General features: G+C 40.1%; 1 protein-coding gene and 1 non-coding gene across 16 annotated transcripts in view; both read left to right on the top strand.

Annotated features, from left to right (window-relative positions):
• DLG1 (discs large MAGUK scaffold protein 1) overlaps nt 1-16,371 on the top strand; it is a 213,371-nt gene extending 197,000 nt beyond the window's left edge. For all 15 annotated transcript variants that reach the window (XM_004577810.4, XM_058662092.1, XM_004577809.3 and 12 more), the window contains 6 exons: nt 376-426; nt 1,769-1,870; nt 2,106-2,278; nt 5,548-5,657; nt 10,205-10,296; nt 14,583-16,371. In XM_004577810.4, coding sequence (XP_004577867.2) covers nt 376-426; nt 1,769-1,870; nt 2,106-2,278; nt 5,548-5,657; nt 10,205-10,296; nt 14,583-14,689 — 635 coding nt within the window. In that variant the 3' untranslated portion in view covers nt 14,690-16,371. The remainder of the gene's footprint in view (nt 1-375; nt 427-1,768; nt 1,871-2,105; nt 2,279-5,547; nt 5,658-10,204; nt 10,297-14,582) is intronic.
• On the top strand, nt 3,087-3,250 carry LOC118758993 (U1 spliceosomal RNA). Its single transcript, XR_004995921.2, has one exon. It is a non-coding gene; the product is annotated as a U1 spliceosomal RNA (small nuclear RNA).
• Nucleotides 16,372-24,101: the final 7,730 nt, after the last annotated feature.

Raw genomic sequence — 24,101 nt, 5'->3', positions numbered from 1 at the left:
AGTAAATTAACAAATATACATATATGAAGAACTACTAAAAAAAGTACTAATCTTTGAACAGTTTAATAGTTCTTAACTAAATTTAAGAAATAGCATATACTCAGTATCACAAATGGAGATTTTAGTAGGTTGAATGATAATCTTTTAAAATCACAAAAATATTATTGAATAAATAGCACACATTATTTTGTATTAAACCTTATGACTAATTTGCCACATTTTTTACTAAACATTGTCATTATTAATTTATGAAGAATAATACCATTTTCAAAACCTGTACCATTTTACAGGAAAGTCCTACTTACTGATAGGTATATATGAAGAATTAGACTAGTATTTTCAGATTTTCTCATCTATGCTTTACCTTTTTAATAGGTGGTCAAGAAGAGTATGTCTTATCTTATGAACCAGTGAATCAACAAGAAGGTTTGTGAAGCTTGTTCATCTTTTATAGTCCTTTGGAAAAATACATGTCCAATTCCTTTAAAAAATATGTTAGAATTTGACTTATTATATATATGCATATACATACACACACATATTTATATTACATACATCTAAATATACACACACAGACATACACAAGGGTACTTAAGAAAGTTCATGGAAAGTGGAATTAAAATAGAATTAAGGGATAAGTTTATTTTGGTGTAAAAAATATTCTGAAATCCATTACATGGCTTGTTTATAATACCCTTTTTCCATGTACTTTTTGCTATATTCATGTCAGAATCTTTAGTACCACAGTAAACTTTTGAGCCCATTGTCCATGAACTCCTTTAAATACCATCATATTTACAGAAATGTACAAATATATTTGTTTTATGAAATACAGGTTAGCCCTAATTTTTATATTGTATTTTCTAAGTAAATTTTTTCAGTATTTGAAATAGTATTACTGTCTTTCCAGTAATCTTTCTAAAAATCTTGGAAACATCTTTGACCTTTCTGTGTTCCTTGCCTTCATGCAGTTAGGTTCCACTTTTTATTCTACTTTCATCATATCTTTCTTATGTATTATCTCCTTTTCCTTTTGAAAGAAACTAATGTATTTGGAAAGCAGAATTACTGAGAGAGGGAAAGACAGAGATCTTCCATTGGTCTGCTCCTCAAATGAGCCATAGGCTGGGCCCGACCAAAGTCAGGAGCCGCTTCAGGTTTAACGTGATTTCAGGATCCCAGGTACTTAAGTCACCTTCCACTGCTGTAACAGGCATGTCAGCAGGGAGCTGAATAGGATGTGGAGCAGCTGAGACTCAAACCAGCCACACCACAGCGCCAGCCCCATGATCTCCCCTTCATCCTCCCTACCACAGTGCTAGTTCTCACTAGCAAGTCTCTTCTTTCCGCATCGAACCCTGATAATCCAACTCATACATGACTATTATCTTACTGTGATTTTAGCCCTGTCCACACCCAATTTTCATTTTATGCTTCCTTAAAAATTCTACTTCAGAAATTATATGTAAAATACTGTGTATTCTTATTAGTAGTGAGGTAATGTTAACAGTTCATAGAAACATCAGGTAAAATGCTAGATTTGTTCTATTATCAAGTACTTGACATCTAGCAGGAAACTGAGTCAAGGTCAAGGCCTTAATAGTTTATTAAATAGCAAGTTAGGCATCTCTGATTAATGGTCCAGTAATATGAAGGAAAAAGAGAAAATAAATTATTCAAAATACTTAATGTTTTGATCTCCATTGTAATGAAATAGCTTAGTTTTCATTTAATGTTATTGCTTTTAACATGCAGTTTATCTTTACAGTGAATTATACTCGACCAGTGATCATATTGGGACCTATGAAAGACAGGATAAATGATGACTTGATCTCAGAATTTCCTGACAAGTTTGGATCCTGTGTACCTCGTGAGTAACTCAAAGAAAAACTTTTATAGTTGTTTTTGTTTTCCTGTCACTCTTTGGAACAAAACTAAACATAGTTTTTTATCAGTTACTCCTTCATCCCTTCTGTTTGCTTTTCTGTATTTAAATTAAATTGTGTTGTGCTGAACTTACTTTATGAAACAGTGGTTTTAAGTAGAAAATGAGCTTACTATGTTTTTAAATATTGAACACTTGCCCAAGTTCTTTTCTCTTAAAGATACAACTAGACCAAAACGAGATTATGAAGTAGATGGAAGAGATTATCATTTTGTGACTTCAAGAGAACAGATGGAAAAAGACATCCAGGAACATAAATTCATTGAAGCTGGCCAATATAACAACCACCTGTATGGAACAAGTGTTCAGTCTGTGCGAGAAGTAGCAGAAAAGGTAGGCAGCACGTTAATGCAGAATATGGCTTCTCTTCAGACAAGCATTTGACCGTGTACAAAAAGAATATTTATGAAAGGATACAATATAAATGATACATCTGATTTTTTTTTTATTACTAGTTTGTTGAGCTAAATATTTAATTTTAGGTGGCATAGAAAAGTATAAGTTTACATGTAAGATAAAGTAGACAATGAAAATGAGAATAGAAATAATACCATGAATCTTCTAAGAGGACAGATTATTTTGAGGTCTTTTTCCAGAGAACTTGTGTTTAATCCCAGCCTTCCAGCATTTGAAGAACTAAGATCAGTAGTATTCAGCAATAGAAATTATTGAAATGTTGAAGATAAGTATAGCTGTTCCTGGTCCTGAAACTGGACAAAAATTTCTCCTCTAGTCTTCATTTAAAGGCCAATATGAGGCAGGTGTTGTGGCACAACAAGTTAACCACCATTTGGGAATGCCCACGTCCTATAGCAGAGTACCCAGAATCAAGTCCCACCTCCACCTTCTGATCCAGCTTCCTGCTGTTCTACCTGGGAGGCAGTAATGACGGTTCAGGTGTGTGATTCCCTGGCAAATTCAGGTAGGAAACTCAGATGGAGCTCTAGGCCTGTCCTACACTGACTGGGGCATTTGGTGAGTGTCCCAGCAGATGGAAGCTCTCTCTTTTGCAGCTCTATCAAATAAATTAAGATATATGCACATTTTAAAAAAGAATCTGACTTAAACAACATATCAGAGGGAGAGTGGTGGGTTTTTTTGTGGGGGATGGCCAAGGGGTTTTAAAATTGATTTATTTGTTAGATTTCCCTGGCAGGGGAGATACCATGATCGTGAAGGTGGTTCACCCAGGGTGAGGCTCACCCATTGCACTCCAGATGTGCTGACTCCTGTGGTTTCCCCAAATGTGAGAAAGTGAACTACCTAATTTGGGGTAGTGAGGGACTGTGTTTGTGCTCTCTCCTTATTAGAGAGAGCGAGATTTATTTGAAAAGCAGAGTTAGAGAAGGAAAGACAGGGACGAATTGATCTTCTATCCATTGGATACTCCCAGCAGCCAGTCTGAGCCATACTAAAACCAGGAGCAACAACTCCATCCAGTCTGCCACATGGGAGGCAGGGTCCCAGGAACTTGGGCCATCCTCTGATGGTCTCCCAAGCACATTGACAAGAAGCTGTATTAGAAGTAGAACATCCAGGCCCGGTGCCATGGCCTAATGGCTAAGGTTCTCACCTTGCCTGTGCCAGGATCCTGTGTGGTCTCCTGTTCATGTCCTGGCTGCTCCACCTGCACTTTCCGTCCAGCTCCCTGTTTGTGGCCTGGGAAAACAATCGAGGACGGCCCAAAGCCTTGGGACCTTGGCACTCATGTGGAAGACTTGGAGGAAGTTCCTGACTCCTGGCTTCGGATCGACACTGTGCCGGCCATTGTGGTCACTTGGGGAGTGAACCATTGGACAGAAGATCTTCCACTCTGTCTCTGCTCCTCTCTGTATATGACTTTAGGATAAAAATAAAATAGATCTTAAAAAAAAAAAGTAAATCAGGAAATAGGAGGTGTCTCCCCTTATTTCTCTTCTTTCTCTCTTTCTCTCCCCCCCTTCTCCTCCCCCTTTTCAAACAGAGAGAGACCATTAAAGATAGAGGGAGGGAAGAAGGGAATCAGGTGGGACCAAGCATTCTAAACAAAATTTTAACAAATGTGATCTAAAAAACGTGAAAATTAATGTATTAAGTGGTATTTATCTAGTTACTGCTAAATATTTCAACATTTAAAATTCACAGCAGTTCACCATATTAAACTTAAAGATGAAACTGTATAACCAGGAGCTAGTATAGTGGTTTGGCTGACTAGTCCTCCACTTGTATCACCATCATCCCATATGGGCACCAATTCAACTCCTGGCTGCTCCACTTCCGTTCGGCTCCCTGATAATGGCCTGGGGAGGCTGAGGAGGATGGTCCAAGTTCTTGGGCCTCTGCAACCACATGGGAGACCCAGAGAAAGTTCCTGGCTTCTTACACTTGTGTCTGAGAGGTAGCAGATAGTCGCCATGTGCTTGGGTTCCTGCCATCTATATAGGACAGTCAGTGTGATTCCCTGCTCCTGACTCCTGCCTTCAGCCCGGTCTAGCCTAGCTGTTGTGGACACTTGGGGAGTAACTGTGGGTAGACGATCCGTCTCTATCCCAGTCCCTCTCTCCTCCCCTCCTTTCTTCCTTTTGGATAAGTGAAAAATAAGTTCAAATACTTCTGGTTTTGTTTTTGATTTTTTAAAAATGCTTGAGAAAAACCTGTGTTTCATAAGTTGTGGTAAAATCTGTCATAAATTTTAAGTGCTGCCCTCTTTAACGCAGAAATGCTCATCCGTGTGAAAAACCTAAATGGTCTTTGTTAAGCGTTTCAGAAAAATTGCCAATTAAAGTCAAAATGAAGGGGGAGAATAGTGGTTATATGAATTCAAATTCATTCATTTTAGAATGTTTGCCCATTATTCTAGGATCTTTTATATTCTGTTGATCATATGTTATGTAATTATGGTTTGGGGCCAGTACAGTGGTTCAACAGGCAAATTGTGTACCTGGCAGCACTGACATCTTGTATGGGCACTAGTTCACATTCTGGCTGCTCCACTTCCAGTGCAGTCCCTGTTAATAGCCTAGGAAAGCAGCAGAGGACGGCCCAAGGCCTCGGGACCCTGTACCCACGTGAGAGAACCGGAAGAAGCTCCTGGCTCGTGGCTTCGGATTGGCTCAGCTCTGGTCATTAATGGCCTTTAGAGGAGTGAATCAGCAGATAAAAGTTCTTTGCCTCTCCCTCTCTCTGCAGATCTGTCTTTCCAATAAGAATAAATATTTTGAAGTATTTTAAAGAGAAAGAGAATGTATATGTGTGAGAGAGAGGGAGGGAAGGAAGGATACATGACAAGAAAGTAGTTTGGGGTTTCTTTTTAAATGCTGTGCCCTGACATAAGATAAGTACATTATGTTACCATTTGGCAGATTACTAGTGTTTGAATGCTAGGAGTATGGTAACTGTTTTTCATTCTTTATGAAATGGAATATTGGTATAAAAATGGAAAATTAATTATCTTTAAGGTCCATGTTTTATTCCCCATCTGAAATATGCTAATAGAAATGATGGATTTGCCTACAGTGATCAAGGATCCAAACATAGGATAAGATATTGTGCCTGCAGGACGAGTACCTTTGCTGTTATTGGAGAGAAAGGGTTCACCTGTTTTCTGTTCTACTCTATCTTAGGGCAAGCACTGTATTCTTGATGTATCCGGAAATGCCATAAAGAGATTACAAATTGCACAACTTTACCCAATCTCCATTTTTATTAAACCCAAATCCATGGAAAATATTATGTAAGTATGATTTCCTAAGTTATTGCCTCTAAATACAATCCAGCAACTCTACTTGTAAAATTTGTAAAATGTTCACCTTACAGGATGTTGTGAAGATTCCAACACATCTTCAACATTGTTAAAGTGTAAGATAACATGTATGTATTACACTGTAAAGCTTGAATAGGCACATATGTGGCTACTGAATTCATTGAGCTACATAGCTTTAAGGAAACCATTGCAAAGGTAAAGGGATGTATGTATACCTACTTCTTAATATGGAGAAAAAATAGAATCTGCATTTAATATTATTAACAAATAGAAACAAAAAATGGGTGCGGCAAAAGAACATTGATAGTAAGATGAGATAAATTGGCTGAAAAAATAGAACAATGTCACCGGTCTACTAGTAGGTAGATTAAATTAAAATGATTAAAAACAAGGGGTTTAGGAATGCATGTTTGAAAAAACAATTATGTGACTTTCACAAGATTACACCTAGGGCGAGTATTTGGCACAACCTTTAAGATGCCACAGGGGACAGTCCATCCCATGTTGGAATGCCTGATTCATTCTTGGCTCTTCTTCTGATTGAACTTCCTGCTAGTACACTTCCTGGCTTAATTGCTTGGATACTTGCCATCCATGTGCAAAATCAGATTGAATTCCTAGTTTCTAGCTTTCAGCTTATTTAGCTATTGTAGTAATTTAAAAATTACTCAACCTAGATTTTATGCTTTCAAAAGGTTGAAAGTAGTCAAGTAGAAAAAGATACATCCTAAGAATATAAGCCATATATTGTCATTAGAGTACATTTAACAGTAAGAAGGATTACTACAAATGAAGAGGAATATGAAAAATTCACTGCACCAAAAAGATACATTTGTATGTTTGTTGCAGCTTAATGGCAGTAACAAAATATGTAAGGCACAAATTGACACCTGTGTTGTAGGGGGAAAAGATAATTCCTGAGAAATCAAATAAGGACACAGATTCTGTGTGAATATAAATCAGAATAATTTAAAAGCTCTCTGAAGCACACCTTGGCCACAGTAGTGAAAATGACACTTGGGGAACCCACAGCCTATATCAGAATTCTTGGATTTGAGAACCAGCTAACTATTGTGATCACAGTTTCCTATTGATACCCTAAAAGGTAGCAGATAATGAATTAAGTGCGTGGGTCCCCTGGCATCCACAGGGGAGACCAGGATTGAGTTTCAAACTCCTGGCTTTGGCTTGGGCTGGACATTTTGAGAGTGAACCAATAGATGAGTACTTGCTTTCCCCGCCTTTCAACCTGAAAAATAATTTTTTTTTTAAGAAAAATGAACTTGATCACAAAGTGTTTTCATTCCTAGAGACACGACATGATTTGGCCGTGTATGTGCCAAAAACATTTGCTAGATTGCTGATAGAAGTACTACTCAAGATAGCGAAAAACTGGAATGCCCATCTGCAGAAGAGCACGTAAATTATAACATTCACCGTGACACATTCCACTCCACACAAAAATATGGAAGAATCTCACAAAGATGAATAAAAAAAAATCCAAAAACTATATGACTTCAAATTTGATCATTACTTAGGAAGTTACCCTTTATATAGAACTGATTCGAATGGATACAGTTAATGTTCAAAGTATTAAAAACTCAAGTGTATGTACTCTTGTAAAAAAAATTGCTGTATATTTCTCATATTTGGTTTTTTTTGAAAGTTGTACTTCAAAACAGTATTGAGAAAAAGAAATCGAAAATCAAAATAATCTGTATTTAATAAAGACCTTGAATCTCATTTAAAAAGTCTTTCCACAAATAGAATACCAGCCCTAAAGAACTTCATAAATTCATTCAAATGGTTAGGGATAATGCCCATCTTACACAGGTTCTCCAGCTGGTTTGTAAGAACATGTTTGATGCCAAAGTCCTGATAAATGACTTTGCAGGGATAAAAATAAACCAGTCTCATCACTAACATAAATGCAGAATTCCTTACAAAAATATGAATAAGTTGAATCTAACAATGTTTTGGCTTTTTTTAAAAAAGATTTATTTTTGTTTTTGTTACAAAGTCAGATATACAGAGAGGAGAGACAGAGAGGAAGAACTTCAGTCCACTGATTCACTCCCCAAGCGGCCACAGTGATGAGAGCTGATCTGCTCCGAAGCCAGGATCCTGGATCCTCTTCTGGGTCTCCGACACGGGTGCAAGGTCCCAAGCCTTTGGGCCGTCCTCTATGGCTTTTCCAGGCTACAAGCAGGGAGCTGGATGGGAAGAGGGGCTGTCGGGTTCAGAACCAGTGCCCATATAGGATCCTGGCACATGCAAAGCACGGACTTAAGCTGCTAAGCTACTGCACTGGGTTCCTATGTTTTAATAACAAGATATAGCAACCAAAGTGAATTTATTCCTGGAATGCCAGAGTTGTTTAACATTTAAAAACATCAGAGATGGGGCCCGGCAACGTGGCCTAGCGGCTAAAGTCCTCGCCTTGAAAGCCCCAGGATCCCATATGAGCGCCGGTTCTAGTCCCGGCAGCTCCACTTCCCATCCAGCTCCCTGCTTGTGGCCTGGGAAAGCAGTCGATGACGGCCCAAGGCCTTGGGACCCTGCACCCGGGTGGGAAACCTGGAAGAGGTTGCTGGTTCCTGGCTTCGGATCGGCACGCACCGGCCGTTGTGGCTCACTTGGGGAGTAAATCATCGGATGGAAGATCTTCCTCTCTGTCTCTCCTCCTCTCTGTATATCTGACTTTGTAATAAAATAAATAAATCTTTAAAAAAAAATCAGAGATGGACATGTGGCTTAACAGGATGCCATTTGAGAGGTCAGAAATGTGGCCCATCAGTTAAGTCACTATGATGTCAGCATCTCATATGGATAGGACAGTGGAAATTAATGAATCTGAGGAAGAGCAGGATTGAAGAAGTGAACAAAGGTAAGGGAGCTCGTGGGATGTCACCAGTTAACCAGTATGTACATTGTGAGAAATAAGGGACGCAGAGATGATCTGAAGAAATGAGCATCCCAAATCTGATAGAAGATAGTGACTGTAAACATCCAGAAAACACACTGAATTCCAGGTAGGATAAATTCCAAGATCCACATTAAGACACATATAATCAAACTATTGGAAAGCAAAAAAAAGTATAGAAAGAAGCAAAAGAGAAGGCAGTCGTCATGTACAAAAGATTTTCCAGTAAAATTACCAGCAGATCTTGTATCAGAAATTTTGGAAGCTGAAGGCAGTGTATTAGTATATTCAAATTAGAAAATACCTGGCAATCAATAATCCTTTACCTGGAGTAGCATGGTGATCTATCAGGCTAATCCTCCACCTGTGTTGCCATCATCCCCTAGAAGTACCAATTCCAGACCCAGTTGCTTCATTTCCAATCCTCCTCCTTGCTAATAGCCTTAAAGCAGCAGAGGATGGTCCCAAGGCCTTGGACCCATGCACCCACACGGGAGACCCAGAGGACGCCACTGACTCCTAGCATCAGATCAGCTCAGCACCAGCAATTGTAGCTGTTTGGGAAATAAACCAGCAGATGAAAGATTTCTCTTTCTCTACCACTCCTTTCCTGTATAACTCTCATTTTCAAATAAATAAATAAATCTTTAAATATATATTTAAAAGAAGTATATGGCCAGCAGAACTATACTGCAAAAAATGAGAATTTGACACCCTATAAAATAAATAAAAGTTAAGATTCATTACCACCAGACCTACCTTACAAGAAGTTTTTCAGGGGAATCCTACAGGCAAGATCAAGGGATACTAGACAATAACTATAAAAATATCTAAACAAGCTTCATACTTGATGAAACACTAAATATACCTCCTCATAAGTTGAGAACACCCATTAACCCATCATCTGACTGTAACATTGTTACTAATTTAGGACCGCTCTTGTTTGCTCCACCCCCACCTCCTTACCCTTCAACTCCAGATTATTTTGAAACAGATGCTAGAAACTTCAATTTACCCATATATGTTTTTGAAAAACAGTATCACCACTCTGTCATACTTAAAATAATTACCAGTATTTCCTTTACATCATCATGTAAATATTTATTAATTTTTTAATTTTTTAATTTTTTAAATTTTTTTAATTTTTTAATGTTTTTTTTATTTGTTTTTAGCAAGATCCCAAAAGAGCTATTCTTTTTCTCTCCCTTATTCTTTCTTTCCCATTTGTCTGTTAAAGAAATCAGGCTAGGGCTGCCTTCTCATGAAGCCCATGTGTCACCTTTGTTTTCTTTAACTTGGGATATCTACCTATATCAGTAAGTCAAATTGTAATATGAAATAGTCATGAAAATCAAAACTGTCACAAATCAATGCTTACGTTTCTAGCTGTTTTGAGCAATGCAGAATATGTTGAAACTTTCAGTCATTCCGAGTATAAAGCAGCATGGTCATTGGCAGAATCTGTTTCTAATGACGTTCTTAACAGAGCCTTGTTTCTCATGATGTTATATTTTATAAGTCTTCTTTCCTTTGTTGTGCTTTTTCAAGTACTGTAATGTGGCAGTTTACCAATTTCTAAATTTGTTTGCTCTAGGGAAATGAATAAACGTCTAACAGAAGAACAAGCCAGAAAAACATTTGAGAGAGCCATGAAACTGGAGCAAGAGTTCACTGAACATTTCACAGGTCAGAGCCATATATGATAAAGCCCTTAATAGTCACATTTTTGCTTAGCAGCCACCTGACCTAACACAAATTGATTTTGAACTGTGACTATGTCTACCAGTTGTAACCAATACTGTCATTTTAAAAATAAACCTGCAATTTCCTATGAGAAATTGATTTAGCCTCAACAGTCATATTGAGAAGTATTGAAGTTTATCATTTAATATATTGTTGATTAGACGGCAAGTACAGGAAAAAGCCATACTTCACTCAGAAAATTTGATTTGGACTTGGGTTTTTTTCTCTGAAACTGCTTTTATGCTTTATAGATCTTGAGCCATTTTTCCAGCTTTATTGAAGTATAATTGACAAAATGTGTCAATGTTCAAGGTATACAGTGTGACTTGATATATGTATGTATACATTGTGAATTGATTACCAAACTCAGACATATCTGGGGCCATCAATGTGGTGCAGCAAATTCAGCTGCCTGCAATGCCAGCATCTCTACACTTACTACCCAACTCCCTGCAAATGCCCCTGGGCAGGCAACGGGTGATGACCCAAGTCCTTGGACCCAGTTGGAGTTCCTGGCTTTCACCTGGCCCAGTCCCAGGCTTGCAGCAATTTGTCTCCCTCTCTGTATATCACTTTACTTTTTAAAAAATAAATTATTTTAAAAACAAAAACTTTTTAAAAAGTTTAACATATCTGGTGCTAGCACTGTCAGGGGTGAACTGTGATCTGAGGGCCTGTCAGTATTGTTACAGTGACAGTCAGGTTCCAGTAAATGTTGCAAAGGGCATTCAAATCATAGCAATATGGTAGTAATACCTTTAATTTTTTTAGAAACTCCCAGGCTGTTTTTTAATAATGGCTCTACTAATTTACATCCTTCCAACCTTTTGCAAGTGTTCCTTGTCCTCCACACAGTCTAGCCAACACTTGCTATCTTTTGTATAGGTATCCAAGCATGAAGGAAGTAATACCTGATTGTGGTTTTGATTTTCATTTCTCTAATGATTAGTGATATTGAGCCACATAGTGTATCATCTTTAGAAAAATCTGTCCTTTGTTCATTTTAAAAAGTACAAAAAAATCCAGTTTCTTGCTACTGAGTTATATGAGTTCTTTATGTATTTTGGGTGTTAGCACTTAATCATGTATATGGCTTATAAATATAATCTCCACTTCCGTTAGGTTGGCTTCTCATCGTAATAGTCTCTTGCTGCCTACGAGCCTTTCCTTTTGATAGTGCCATTTGGTTTCGTTGTTGGAAAGTTTTGTTGTCACATCCAGAATATCATCATTAAGAACCAGTGTCAAGAAATCTTTTCCTTTGTTTTATTCCAGAAATTGTATGATTTCAGTTCTTATGTTGTGAGTCCTTAATCCATTTTGAATTAACTTTTATACTTACATATGATTTTACAATATTAGATAAATAGCCCACATACGAAAGATCAAGACATTATCGAAGACAGCAGCCTTCAAGGTTAATTATCCTTTGGCTCATTTAAAAACATACTTAAGTTTTTAAAATGGGGATGGGTATTTGGCATGGTGAGTTTAGCCACCGCTTGGGATATCTGTGTTCCGTGTTGGAGTGCCGAATCAAGTTCCAGCTATTCCATTTCCAATGCAACTCCATGCAAATGTGGCTGGAGGCAAAAAATAATGGCTCTTATAATGGAGTTTATGGCACGCTCACACACACATCCCTATCAATAACACTTTTTAAATATTACTTATTTAAATTGACTGGGTAGCAGTTTCCTATTATGTTACTCAGTTCGTCCTTTTATATATCTTTGAGCTCAGTTTCACTTTTTGGGGTTTTTTTGTTTGTTTTGTTTTGTTTATTGGAAAGGGGAATATACAGAGAGGAGGAGAGAGAGAGGAAGATCTTCTGTCCGATGATTCACTCCCCAAGTGACTGCTACAACCAGTGCTGTGCCAGTCCGAAGCCAGGAACCAGGAACTTCCTCCAGGTCTCCCACACGGGTGCAGGGTCCCAAGACCTTGGGCCGTCCTCGACTGCTTTCCCAGCAGGGAGCTGGACGGGAAGCAGGGCTGCCAAGATTAGAACTGGCGACCTTATGTGATCCCGGCACATGCAAGGCGTGGAGTTTAACCACTACACTATCGCGCCGGGCCCTCGGTTCTTTTTTGAAATGATAGTCAGTGTGTATTTAGTGTTGACTCAGGGTGCCAATATAAGCCAAGTGCTGTTTTTTTCTGCTTTTCCCTATTTCATGCTTACAGAGAAATTGAGAATAGAACAAAAATCTCATGCCCTTTTCACCTATATCCCCAAATGTTAATGTTTTACCACATTGCTAATTCATTTTTTTCAGAAACATTTTTCAGAAACATCGATGCCCTTTACTTCTAAACATTTAAGTGTGTGTTTTTTAAAGACATCAATGTCCCCATATATAATCATAGTAGTGATATCAAAAATAGAAATTTTGGTCAGGCCTCTGGCACAGCAATGAAAATGTCACTTGGACTGCCTGTATCCCGTACCGGAGTGCTTAGTTAAGGTGTATGCAGCCTTAGGATTTCCAGGTGCCTTCCCAAAGAGAATCCTTATTACTAACTGCTGCATCAACTTACAAACTAAACAAAATATGTGTGTTTCTGGGCTAGCATTGTGGCCCAGTACATTAAGCTACCAACAACAATGCTGGCATCCACTGTCAGAGCTCTGTTTCAGGTCCTAGCTGCTCTGCTTGTCATTCTGCTCCCTTCTAATAATCCTGGAAAGGCAGTGGGTGTTGGCCCAAGTGCTTGGTCCCAGCCACCCATGTGGAAGACCAAAATGGAGTTCCTGGCTCCTGGCTTCAGCCTGGCCCAGCCCTGATTGTTGTGGATAGTTGGGAACCAAGCCAAGAGCCGGGAGGTTGTTGTCTGTGTCTCCTTTTCTTCTGTCTCACTTAGCCTTTCAAATTTAATAAATAAATATTTCTCAGAACAATTCTTGAGTGGCTTCTTAAACAAATAGTTGTGTGCTGTTGTCAGTTTCAGCTTTGAAATTCTGTGGGATTTTGTCTTGTGCTGTTTATGGTTCATGCAGATGCCAAACTGATGGACCAAATATTTGGTCATATGAATCATATTTAAAGGGACATTAAGACACATGTCCATATTTAACTCAAATCGTGAACTTGGGGTGTGGCATTTGACCTAGTTGTTATGTCTAGGTTTACTAACCAACTCTACTCCTGCCTCTAGCTTCCTGCTGATGCAGGTGCAAGGAGCGGGTGGTGATCACTCAAGTTAGTGGCTCCTGGCTTTACCCTGGGAGCTCACTCATTTGTTCTGTCCCTCTTTCTCTCTCTCTCTGCCCTCCATGTGGGTGTTTGCGTGTCTGCCTCTCAAATTTTCTATAAAAAACCGTAACTCTCACAAAACTAATACTTGTGAATATTGTATTATTTAAAGCTATTGTTTACTCAAGAAATCTTAGCTGTTTATGTTTTAAACTCCCCCTGCATATATCCTTTTTCTTATAGGTGTATAATCTTAGTCACCAGGCAGATAATTTTATTTAAAACTCCATGTAATACTTGGGCCCAGCGGCCTGGCCTAGCAGCTAAAGTCCTCGCCTTGAAAGCCCCAGGATCCCATATGGGTGCCGGTTCTAATCCCGGCAGCTCCACTTCCCATCCAGCTCCCTGCTTGTGGCCTGGGAAAGCAGTTGAGGACGGCCCAATGCATTGGGACACTGCACCCGCATGGGAGACCCGGAAGAGGTTCCAGGTTCCCGGCTTCGGATCGACACGCACCGGCCCTTTGCGGCTCACTTGGGGAGTGAATCATCGGATGGAAGATCTTCCTCTCTGTCTCTCCTCCTCTGTGTATATCTGGCTGTAATAAAATGAATAAATCTTTAAAAAAAAAAAAAAAGCTCCATGTAATACTTGATGCTGGACTTCTAACACCACAATAATCTACATTTACGATGCTTTTCCAAACTCATTGAGCATTTTTTACAATTTAATATATGACTTGCCTTATAGCTCTGAATCCTTGCATTTAGATAGAAACATTTTTTTGCTTCTTTAAAAAGTTAAGGTAAGTTTAAGGAAAAATGTTATAAAACAAATTTTTTTAAAAATCAACAAATTACATTTACACAGTTTCAAAAATAAAGTGTTTTATATTGTACAAGTAGTAAAAGCGATACCTAAACAGTGACTCTTCCTGGATGAGTATCTGTCACAGCTCAGATTTAATTCTGTTTGGCCAGTGCTGGTTAAGATAGGCCAGTAACGGAAGCTCTGACTTGTCTGTCGTTACAGCTATCGTGCAGGGAGATACGCTGGAAGACATTTACAACCAGGTGAAGCAGATCATAGAGGAGCAGTCTGGCCCTTACATCTGGGTTCCAGCCAAAGAAAAGCTATGAAGAAGGCGTGTGTCTGCTTCTCTCCCGCCGTCCGTCTCCTGCTCTTCGACACTTCTTTGCCTTTCCTCTGGAGTTCGTCTTCTGGACTCCTTTCATGTCGAATCATGTCCCACTCATCATGGTCTGCAGTTGCACTTAATTTTGACAAATAGTGTCTCCTTCAAGTTGCATCGTCTGTATTATTCTGTCATTGTTGGTTTGTGGCCATTTTTCGGAACTGAAGTTGGAATGGCCTGACCAGCTATTAAGGGTTTGGGGAGATACGGAAATTGTGGTAAAATTCCTTAATGTTTAAGGGAAAGTAAATTTAAGAGATTTTCAGAAAAGCTTTATATACCTTCTTTTCAAATTTCAATATAAATGAAAGAAAAGTTGTTTAATCAGTGATTTCGTAGACTTTGAGCAACTATGCACGTTTAACTTTAATAGCATGGTTTGGCCAATGTATTAGCTATCAAGTCCTTTTCCCAATTGACTGCTCTTATCAAAGTGATTTCCCTGTAGGCATAAAAAAAAATGGGTTTTTAATTTCAAAATTAATGTCTGAGTTAGCTTTCATAACTTCACAAGGGATATTCATTTTTCATAAGAGTTCTTAAAGTCTTCTGTTGTTTGAGGTTTTATTTCCCAGTACATTTATCAGAAATAACAATGTTCAACCGTTTTTAATCTACTTGTGCAACACTATTTATAGTGTCCTACAAAAGTTGTTCATAGTTAGCAATCATCACATTTTCTGAATTGAGGACATGTCTAGGTGCTAAGGGAACTCACCTTTTACACAGAAGGTTGAGAAAATCTCATAACCGCAGACATTACAGTGGTGATATAGTAATTACTATGGCAATGGAAAAAAAAAGTCCAGTTCATAGCCTAAAACTTTAAATGTATTCTTAAGGGTCAGATTTTAATGAATATTTTACCCACAATAACTGCCTATTTTGTTATAATAAAATATATAAATAAATATATATAAAACTTTCTTTAAACTCTGTAACTATGGGAATTATTTTCTTTACATAGTTGCACACACACACACATATATATATATTTAAAATATTTTTTTTCTTTTGCCACCTACTCCTTTTTGTTTGGTTTTTTAAATTAAATATGAATTGATTAGACCTCTCTTCAATCATATGAACTGACAATAGGAGTACGGTGGTTGTGAGGAGAAACCTCTAGGGAAATTAGGTTACCAGTAAAAGTTCGGGCATGTTCTCCTCTTTTCTACAGAAGTTTGCAAAAGGTTCCTGGGTTGTCATTTGTTTATTTTTGTCATTGTTCTTGTCATTAGGTTTGATTTTTGGCCCTTTGCCTTCCTTCTAGTAGTGTTCCTTGCACTGATTGGAAACAGGCTAAAAGCTCCATTTCTGTGTGAGTTTTCTCCTTAGACACCATTTGTCTCATGTGGCTGCTCTGCCCCAGGGTTACACAGGTACTCCCGGAGAGCAGTAGCGACAGGCAGCAGTGACTTCAGAAATCCGTTTCTCCAGTCCTTTACATCGGTAACAGCATTTGGCTTCCCGTTGCTCCTTGGAATTGTTTATTAAGTATGTGTTTTTGACAGCCTCCTCGTCACAATTTCTTAAATGAGTACTGGTTTGTAAAGAATTATTAACATTATCCATTCCATTTATGAGAAAGAGGAGAACAGCTAATAAACTTTATTGTAAAATCCATATGTTAAATGTGTCTTGAATTTTGAAAAGTATTTTACAAGCTAACATTTCCTTGCATCAATTTGGACAACACCTAATTGATAACTTGAAGGCAAACTAATAAAATTTTCTTCTACAAGTCTTGGAGCAGAGTATGTTATATCATATACATACATATAGTTGGTATAATTCAAGTAGGTTGTTACCAAACATATATACTAGAAGAAAATTGTAAAATCTCAAGAGCTTCAAACCTTGCAACAGCACCCCAGTATAAACCACTTTCAGGTATTCATCAGTCACACATTACAAAATAATCAGTTATAAAAGATTGCCATTTGTTGAAATCCATATTACATTGCTTTCTGGGTGTCCTTAGTAAGCAATTTTTTTTTACTTTTTTTTATTGCATTTCATTTTTTTTAATTAATTACATTGCATTATGTGATACATTTTTTTATGCACTGGGATTCCCCCCGCCCCTCCCCACGCCCTCCCACCTTTTTGCATTTCCATAGTTCAAATTCAGTTGACATTCTTTCATTGGAGGTATTTACCAAGCATAAAGTCCAGCATCTTATTGTCCTGGTAAGTTCAATGGTTTCTTGGTGAGACCATCTCTGGTCTGAAGGTAGAGCCGACAGAGTATCATCCCAATCAATTAAAAGCCCCAACATAATATTTTCAACCATTTACAACATTATGGCATTAATTGACATGGTATTGATTAACCAATATGTTAATAGGAAAATGCAGGTTCTCAACCACAACCTGTGACTTCTTCATAGACATTTCAATTTTGGTTTACATTCAACCGTGTTCTATACACCTTAAAATGGCTATAGATTGTTATTCAGCTGTCTCATGCCTATTTTGATTTTAGTATTTAGCAGTTTATAGCATTGAAGCATGTTTTCGCTGAACCTGGCTGTTTTTCAGGTGGTCTAACTCTATAATTCTAACAGGATATATGTCAGCAGTTTAGGTGAACATGTTTAGGAGGGGTGTGCAGAGAAATCTTCAATACCCCAGTGAGGAGTAACTAATCTTTGTGTCCCACCAGTGAGTTATAAGTGCATCCCCGCTGACTGTTTCTTGTCTGTTTCTAAGCTTTCTTTGTTGTTCTCTGTCTATCTATTCTAGTTTTGTTTGTTAGTTTTGAGGGGTTTCTGGAGCGCTCCTGATGGTTATTACGAGAGGGTGTGGGGACCCAAAATTGGAAGCAGGCAAGGACCAGAGAAAGCTCCTCTCCCTAGTCCCGAAGGAAGTTTACTGTTCTTCTGTTTCTGTGGACCGCTCAGTGCTCCTGGTTGTTGTTCCGATGACCTTGGATCCTGAAAAGCAGGATTTGGGCTTCTTCCATCCCATGTGGTAGATCCAATTGGGGGTGGGTGACCTCAGAGTTCTTGGTCTCCGAAGGCACTCCATTTCCCCGTGGTCTCCTTGGCAGTAGGGATGTAGTCCTTCGTGCTCATACTGATAGTCCTTGGTGAGGATCTAGGAGTCTTCAGGGTTGGGATAAAAGCCTCCTTTCCGCCTGCTCCACTCTGGGGTCCCCTCCCTGCTCTATGTGCATGACCTGTTAAGAGGTTGTTAGGATTACTCCTGATTCCCCCATATGCCTTTGTAGTTAGCAATTTTTTTTAAGATTTATTTATTTTTGTTGGAAAGATAGATACCACAGAGGGGAGGAGAGACATAGGGGGAGATCTGCCCGATGGTTCACTCCCCAAGTGAGCGCAATGGCCGGAACTGATCCGATCCGAAGCCAGGAGCTTCTTCTGGGTCTCCCACGCAAGTGCAAGGTCCCAAGGCTTTGGGCCGTCCTCGACTGCTTTCCCAGGCCACAAGCAGGGAGCTGGACAGGAAGCAGGACTGCAGGGAATAGAACTGGCACCCATATAGGATCCTGGATCATTGAAGGGGAGGACCTTAGCTGCTAGGCCATCGTGCTGGGCCCAATGTCAGTGGATTTTTACAAACAAGAAAACACTCCTGCTGAGAGTCATGTAATTACCAAGGATGGATGCATCCCAGCTGAAAAGACTGGGACACAGGTCAGCCTTTCACCCTCACGGAAACATCAAGAGCCTGTTGAGAAGCAAAATTGAGACCCTGTTATTCTAATGTACTGGAAGGAACAGTTTAACACATGAAATGTTTTATGTTTGTATGCTTGGGTATCTTTTTTTTTTTTAAGATTTATTTTTATTGGAAACTCAGATATACAGAGAGGAGGACAGAGGAAGATCTTCTGTCCATTGATTAATTCCCAGGTGCCTGCAACAACCAGAGCTACACTGACTGATTCAAAGCCAGGAGCCTCTTTCAGGTCTCCCATGTGGGTGCAGGGTCCCAAGGCTTTGGGCTCTCCTCGACTGCTTTCCCACACCACAAGCATGGGGGTGGATGGGAAGCAAGGCTGCTGGGACTAGAACCAGCACCAATATGGGATCCTGGTGTGTGCAAGGCGAGGACTTCAGCTGCTAGGCTATCACACCAGGCCCCGTGCTTCAGTATCCTTAAGTCAGTACCAAAACAAACAGCCTCTAAAGTGTTTGAATGTGAAGAGATGTCTGGTTGCCTTCCTGTCCTTTAACTACTGGTTTCCATGAAGATTAGAGCCGAGTCCAGCAAAAACACTCTAGTTACAGCCACCTGCCATGCACTGTATGGTATTTAAGAATTTTTACTGTTTAGCACAATTTGTTTCCTATAATATGGAAAATAGGTATTTCGCAAGTTCCTCTGCCTGACCACTTAACACTGGGGCAAGAGACCTCCCAGTATTTCCTAACAAATCAGAAACAGCTAGGATTAGAACCTTGAACTCCTAGACAAATACTTTTTCTGCCATGCCAGTTCCCTTCCGTGTCACACTATATACACTGAGTCTACTGGGTTTAAATCATGGGAGTTTTAATTACTGATTAAATGCAAGTCAATAAGGGTTGCCATTGCCCATAGGCTAAAGCTGCTGAGATGCCAGCATCCTTTGTGGTTACTGGTTCGTGTCCTGGCTGCTCCACTTACAGTCCAGCTCTTTGCTCATAGCCTGGGAAATGCAGCAGAGGATGGGCCAAGCCCTTCAGCCCCTGCCACTCACATGGGAGTCCCAGATGAAACTCTAAGCACCCAGCAGCTGACTTGGCCTTCCTGACCATTACAACCCTGTGAAAAGTAAACTAGCAGATGGAAGATCTCACAAATGAATAGAAAATCTTCATTTAAAAGAAGATATCAGTAAGTTGGTATTTTATTGAAAAATTTCTATTCTGAAAAGGACAAACTATTTACTGGTCCAAATGTAGATCATCTGATGTTTCAGTGCAATTTTTTAAGGATTTTTTTTTTTGAAAAGCAGATTTACAGAGAGAAAGAGATCTTCCACCCGCTGGTTCACTCCCCAAGTGGCTGCAACAGCTGGAACAGCCAGAGCTGAACTGATCCAAAGCCAGGAGCTTCTTCCAATTCTCCCACGTGGATGCAGGGTCCTGGGGCAGTAGCCATCCTCCACTACTCTTCCAGGTCACAAGCAGGGAGCTGGATGGGAAGCAGTAACTGGGACACAAACCAGCACCCTTATGGGATCCCAGTGTTACAAGGCAAGGACTTAGCCACTATATCATGCCAAGCTCAGTGCAATTTTAAGGATTCCATTTACCTCCCTCCAAACCACACGATGTACAAAATTATGTGTACAAATCAGCATCACTTCATCAAGCACAAGGTATGTCTAGCACCAGGTGCCTCTCGGCGTCCTCACAGATGCTGCTCCTGCTAAGGGAGCACTGTTCTTAAGTATATTTATTTGTCCACAATAAGAGGCACTTTGGCATACAGCTTGTGAATCAACACACAGGGGTCATGCAAACATCACTGCCACATGTGATTCAGAATAGGCTCAACACCCTGGAGAGTAAGTGCCGCCTCTCCTCACCCCCAAGCTCTGATAGCCGCTTGTCTGGTCCCCGTGCCTGTGGTCCTACCTGCCCCAGAATAATATAAATGGAATCATAAATAGTGCAATCTGTCTTAGGTCAAATTTTTCCACTGCCATTTTGTATTTCTTTGGGACCCAAGCCTGCAAAACTCAGACCTCAAGTAGGAACAGTTTATGATGCTGAGAGCCCCACTGGGGTTCACCCATCCCACCTCCTTCACTGCTGTGAGCATCCTCGTTCTGGTGCTAGCTCCCGAGACTGTCGTCCTAACATGGAACTTAAGAAATAGAGTCAGCTCTTGGGAACTTGTTTACAGAAGAAATATAGATTTAGCGCAGAACACAAAATGAATACTTAAGAATTTCAGGTGCTACGCTGTGGAATAGCAAGTAAAGCTGCTGTCTACAGTGCTGGCATTCCATATGATTGCCAGCTAAGGTCCCAACTGCTTTGCTTCTGCTCCAGCTCCCTGCTGATGCACAGGGAAAATCGATGAAGGGTGGCCCAAGTGCATCAGACCCTGCTCGCATATGGGAGATCCAGAAGAAGCTCCTGGGTCTTGGCTTCAGATGAAATCAGCTCTGGGCATTGCAGCCACTTGGGGAGTTAATCAGATCTTCCTCTGTCTCTCCGCTCTGTAAATATGTCTTTCAATTAAAAATAATTTTTTTTTTAATTTTAGACTCTTAATAGTGATAAGTCCTGTCGGTGATAGTTAAAAACAATTGTAATAAAATAAAAAGTGTTTTAATGTTATTTTTTTAAGATTTATTTATTTTCATTGCAAAGTCAGATATACAGAGAGGAGGAGACATAGACAGGAAGATCTTCTGTCCAATGATTCACTCCCAAAGTGAGCACAACAGCCGGTGCTGCACCAATCCGAAACCAAGAGCCAGGAGCTTCTTCCAGGTCTCCCACGTGAGTGCAGGGTCCCAAATCTTTGGGCCCTCTGCAACTGCTTTCCCAGGCCGCAAGCAGAGAGGTGGATGAGAAGTGGAGCTGCCAGGACATGAACCGGCACCCATATGGCATCCCGGCACATTCAAGGTGAGGACTTTAGCCACTAGACTACCACACCATGTGGAGAACCATGCACTTGGATTGGATGGTATGGATCTGTGATGAGTACCACTCCTCAGCAAGGCTACAAGGAGTTTCTGGCTGCGAGACAAGGCCCGGCAAAGTGTCCGCAGAGTGTCGCCTCATTGCTGCCTCACCCCATTGTATGGACACTCAGTCATCTCTCTGATGTTTCATAGAATTCTCCTGAGGGTGGTGGTGTTGCTTTTCTGCAAATGTGAAATGATTCCTGTAACTGGTATAACACCTCAAACTGATCAATCATGTTATGGTAAAAACATCTTTAGTGAAGTAAGGCTATGACAGACAGCTAAAAGCATACAATAGTACAACTGAGCCCACAGTGTCTCCAAACATCCTGTTATGTGCCCACCTTTGTCCTGAAGTTTGCCCTAATATAAGTCATGTTTTCCTTAAGAAACTGCTTCATAATGTCTTGGAACAAATGGCAATCATGGAGGTACAAAGAGTTTGTTTACATGCACCTCATACTGTTGCAACACATGAAATGATGCATTTTGGTTTCTCACCATGGAAAGCAGAAAGTATATGGGGCATCTTCTAAAGGGAGACAAATGTGAACCTCCCTCCCAAATAAAATGGTTTAAAACTTCTACCTTGGGCCCGGCGGCGTGGCCTACCGGCTAAAGTCCTCCTCGCCTTGAAGGCCCCGGGATCCCATATGGGCGCCGGTTCTAATCCTGGCAGCTCCACTTCCCATCCGGCTCCCTGCTTGTGGCCTGGGAAAGCAGTTGAGGACGGCCCAATGCATTGGGACACTGCACCCGCGTGGGAGACCTGGAAGAGGTTCCTGGTTCCCGGCTTCGGATCGGTGCGCACCGGCCCGTTGCGGCTCACTTGGGGAGTGAATCATCGGATGGAAGATCTTCCTCTCTGTCTCTCCTCCTCTCTGTATATCCGGCTTTCCAATAATAATAAAATCTTTAAAAAAAAAAAACTTCTACCTTATATTGGCACTTATATTTAGGGGAAAGAAAACAGTTTATAAAGATAAGAGGACGTTTCTTGTAAGGCTCTCTGTTTGTAGATTGGTTGAGTTGCCCTGATCCTTTTCACTGCTCTTTAACAAAAGAACAAAAGGCAATTGAATCAGCACTAGGTGAAGGTGGTGGTAATTAATGCATGATCGATTATAAGATTTAAGAAAAAATCTTATGCTTTTATAAATTCTTTTCATTTATGAGCTTTTCTTTTAATTCTATACTTTTGATATTTTAAGTAATATTAGTTTATGTTTAGTGAAAATTGATTTTGAATATAAGTCAACTGCATGTGCTGCCAACCGTGGAGTTCCTGGCTTCAGACAGGTCACTGCAGGTTTGACTGAATAATAGCTTGCTGAAAATATTTTTTCTGAAGTAAAATAATAACAATGTTTTTTAGGATTGATTTTGTAATCATTCTTTTATAATGAAGTAAAAACGAAACAGTTGGATATTGTGCAAAAGCTTGTGATGATTTGTGTATAAATAAAGAAGGCAACTTTTCTGAGTTGTCCATTATGAGCATCATGCCGTAATGGTCCATGCCTCCTCTGCCTCTCCTGCTTACCTCCTCTTCATATTGTCTCGCCGATCCACCCATCCTTTGCAAGCTCTCAAGTCAGCTAGAGCAGGCCTCCAGTAATGCCGGGCCCAAAATAAAAAGTATTTTAAACCTGAGGCACTGTGTAATATTCAGTTTCCCTTTGTGTGTAGTTGTCTGTGATGTCACAGCCTGCAGGGCATTCGTTCCAAGACACCCCCTCCCTCACCAGAAGATATCAAACTCTGGATGCCCAAGTCTCTTACGTGAAGGGACTTCAAAAAGTACATGCAAAATTCACTTTTTTTCCATGAACTATTTTTCAGAAGCCAAAAGAGCTCCAGTTTACTGGTTCCCTCGTTCAAATGCCTGCCATGGGCAGGATGGGTGGCAGGAACCCAGTGACTTGGGAACCCCCTGCTGCTGCCTCCCTGAGTCTGCGTTGCACGGAAACAGAATCGGGAACTGGAACAGAGAGGCACTGTGCCCCAATGTGGACATGTTCTCTCTTCCTGGCATCTTAACCACTATGCTAAGGGCCTGCCCCTTCACCAACTTGCAGGAGCATCCTGTTAGAAAATGCCATAACATTCACATTTACCCTTTGTGCACCTCTCATCTACTTTAAATCATCTCTACTTATTAGTAGAAATGCTTGAGTACCCATGACTTGTGGTGCCCACTGGGGATACTGGAACCACCTGCCCCTCCCCCAACCCTAAGAGACAACTACTGAAGACAAATCATTGAGTAAAGGCAGAATTGTGCTACCTTAAACCTTACAGTGCTACTCATAGTGACACAGTCCAAATATTTAAAGATAATCTGGTTTGGGGAGCCAGCATTATATACCACCTGCAGCACCAGCATCCATTTCCAATCCCGCTGCCTGCTAATGCATCTGGCAAAGCAGCACATGTTGGCCAAGTCCCTGAGCCCCTGTCCCCACATGGGACGGAAGCTCCAGGCTCCTGGCTTTGTCCTAGACCAACAGATGGGAGATTCTTATTTCTCTCTCTCTCTCTCTCTCTCTCTCTCTCTCTCTCTCTCTCTCCCCTCTCTCTAACCTCCCTTCCTCTCCCTCCTCCCTTCCTTTCCACTCTGCCTTTCAAATAAATAAATTTTAAAGAGTGAAACTTACTAATGAATTAATGATCCAATTTTCTGGAAAATTTAGCA

Source organism: Ochotona princeps, chromosome 3 (genome assembly GCF_030435755.1).
Source record: "Ochotona princeps isolate mOchPri1 chromosome 3, mOchPri1.hap1, whole genome shotgun sequence".
NCBI lineage: Eukaryota > Metazoa > Chordata > Mammalia > Lagomorpha > Ochotonidae > Ochotona > Ochotona princeps.
The sequence above is the reverse complement of the archived record's forward strand: the minus strand, read 5'-3'. Positions and strand labels throughout refer to the sequence as shown.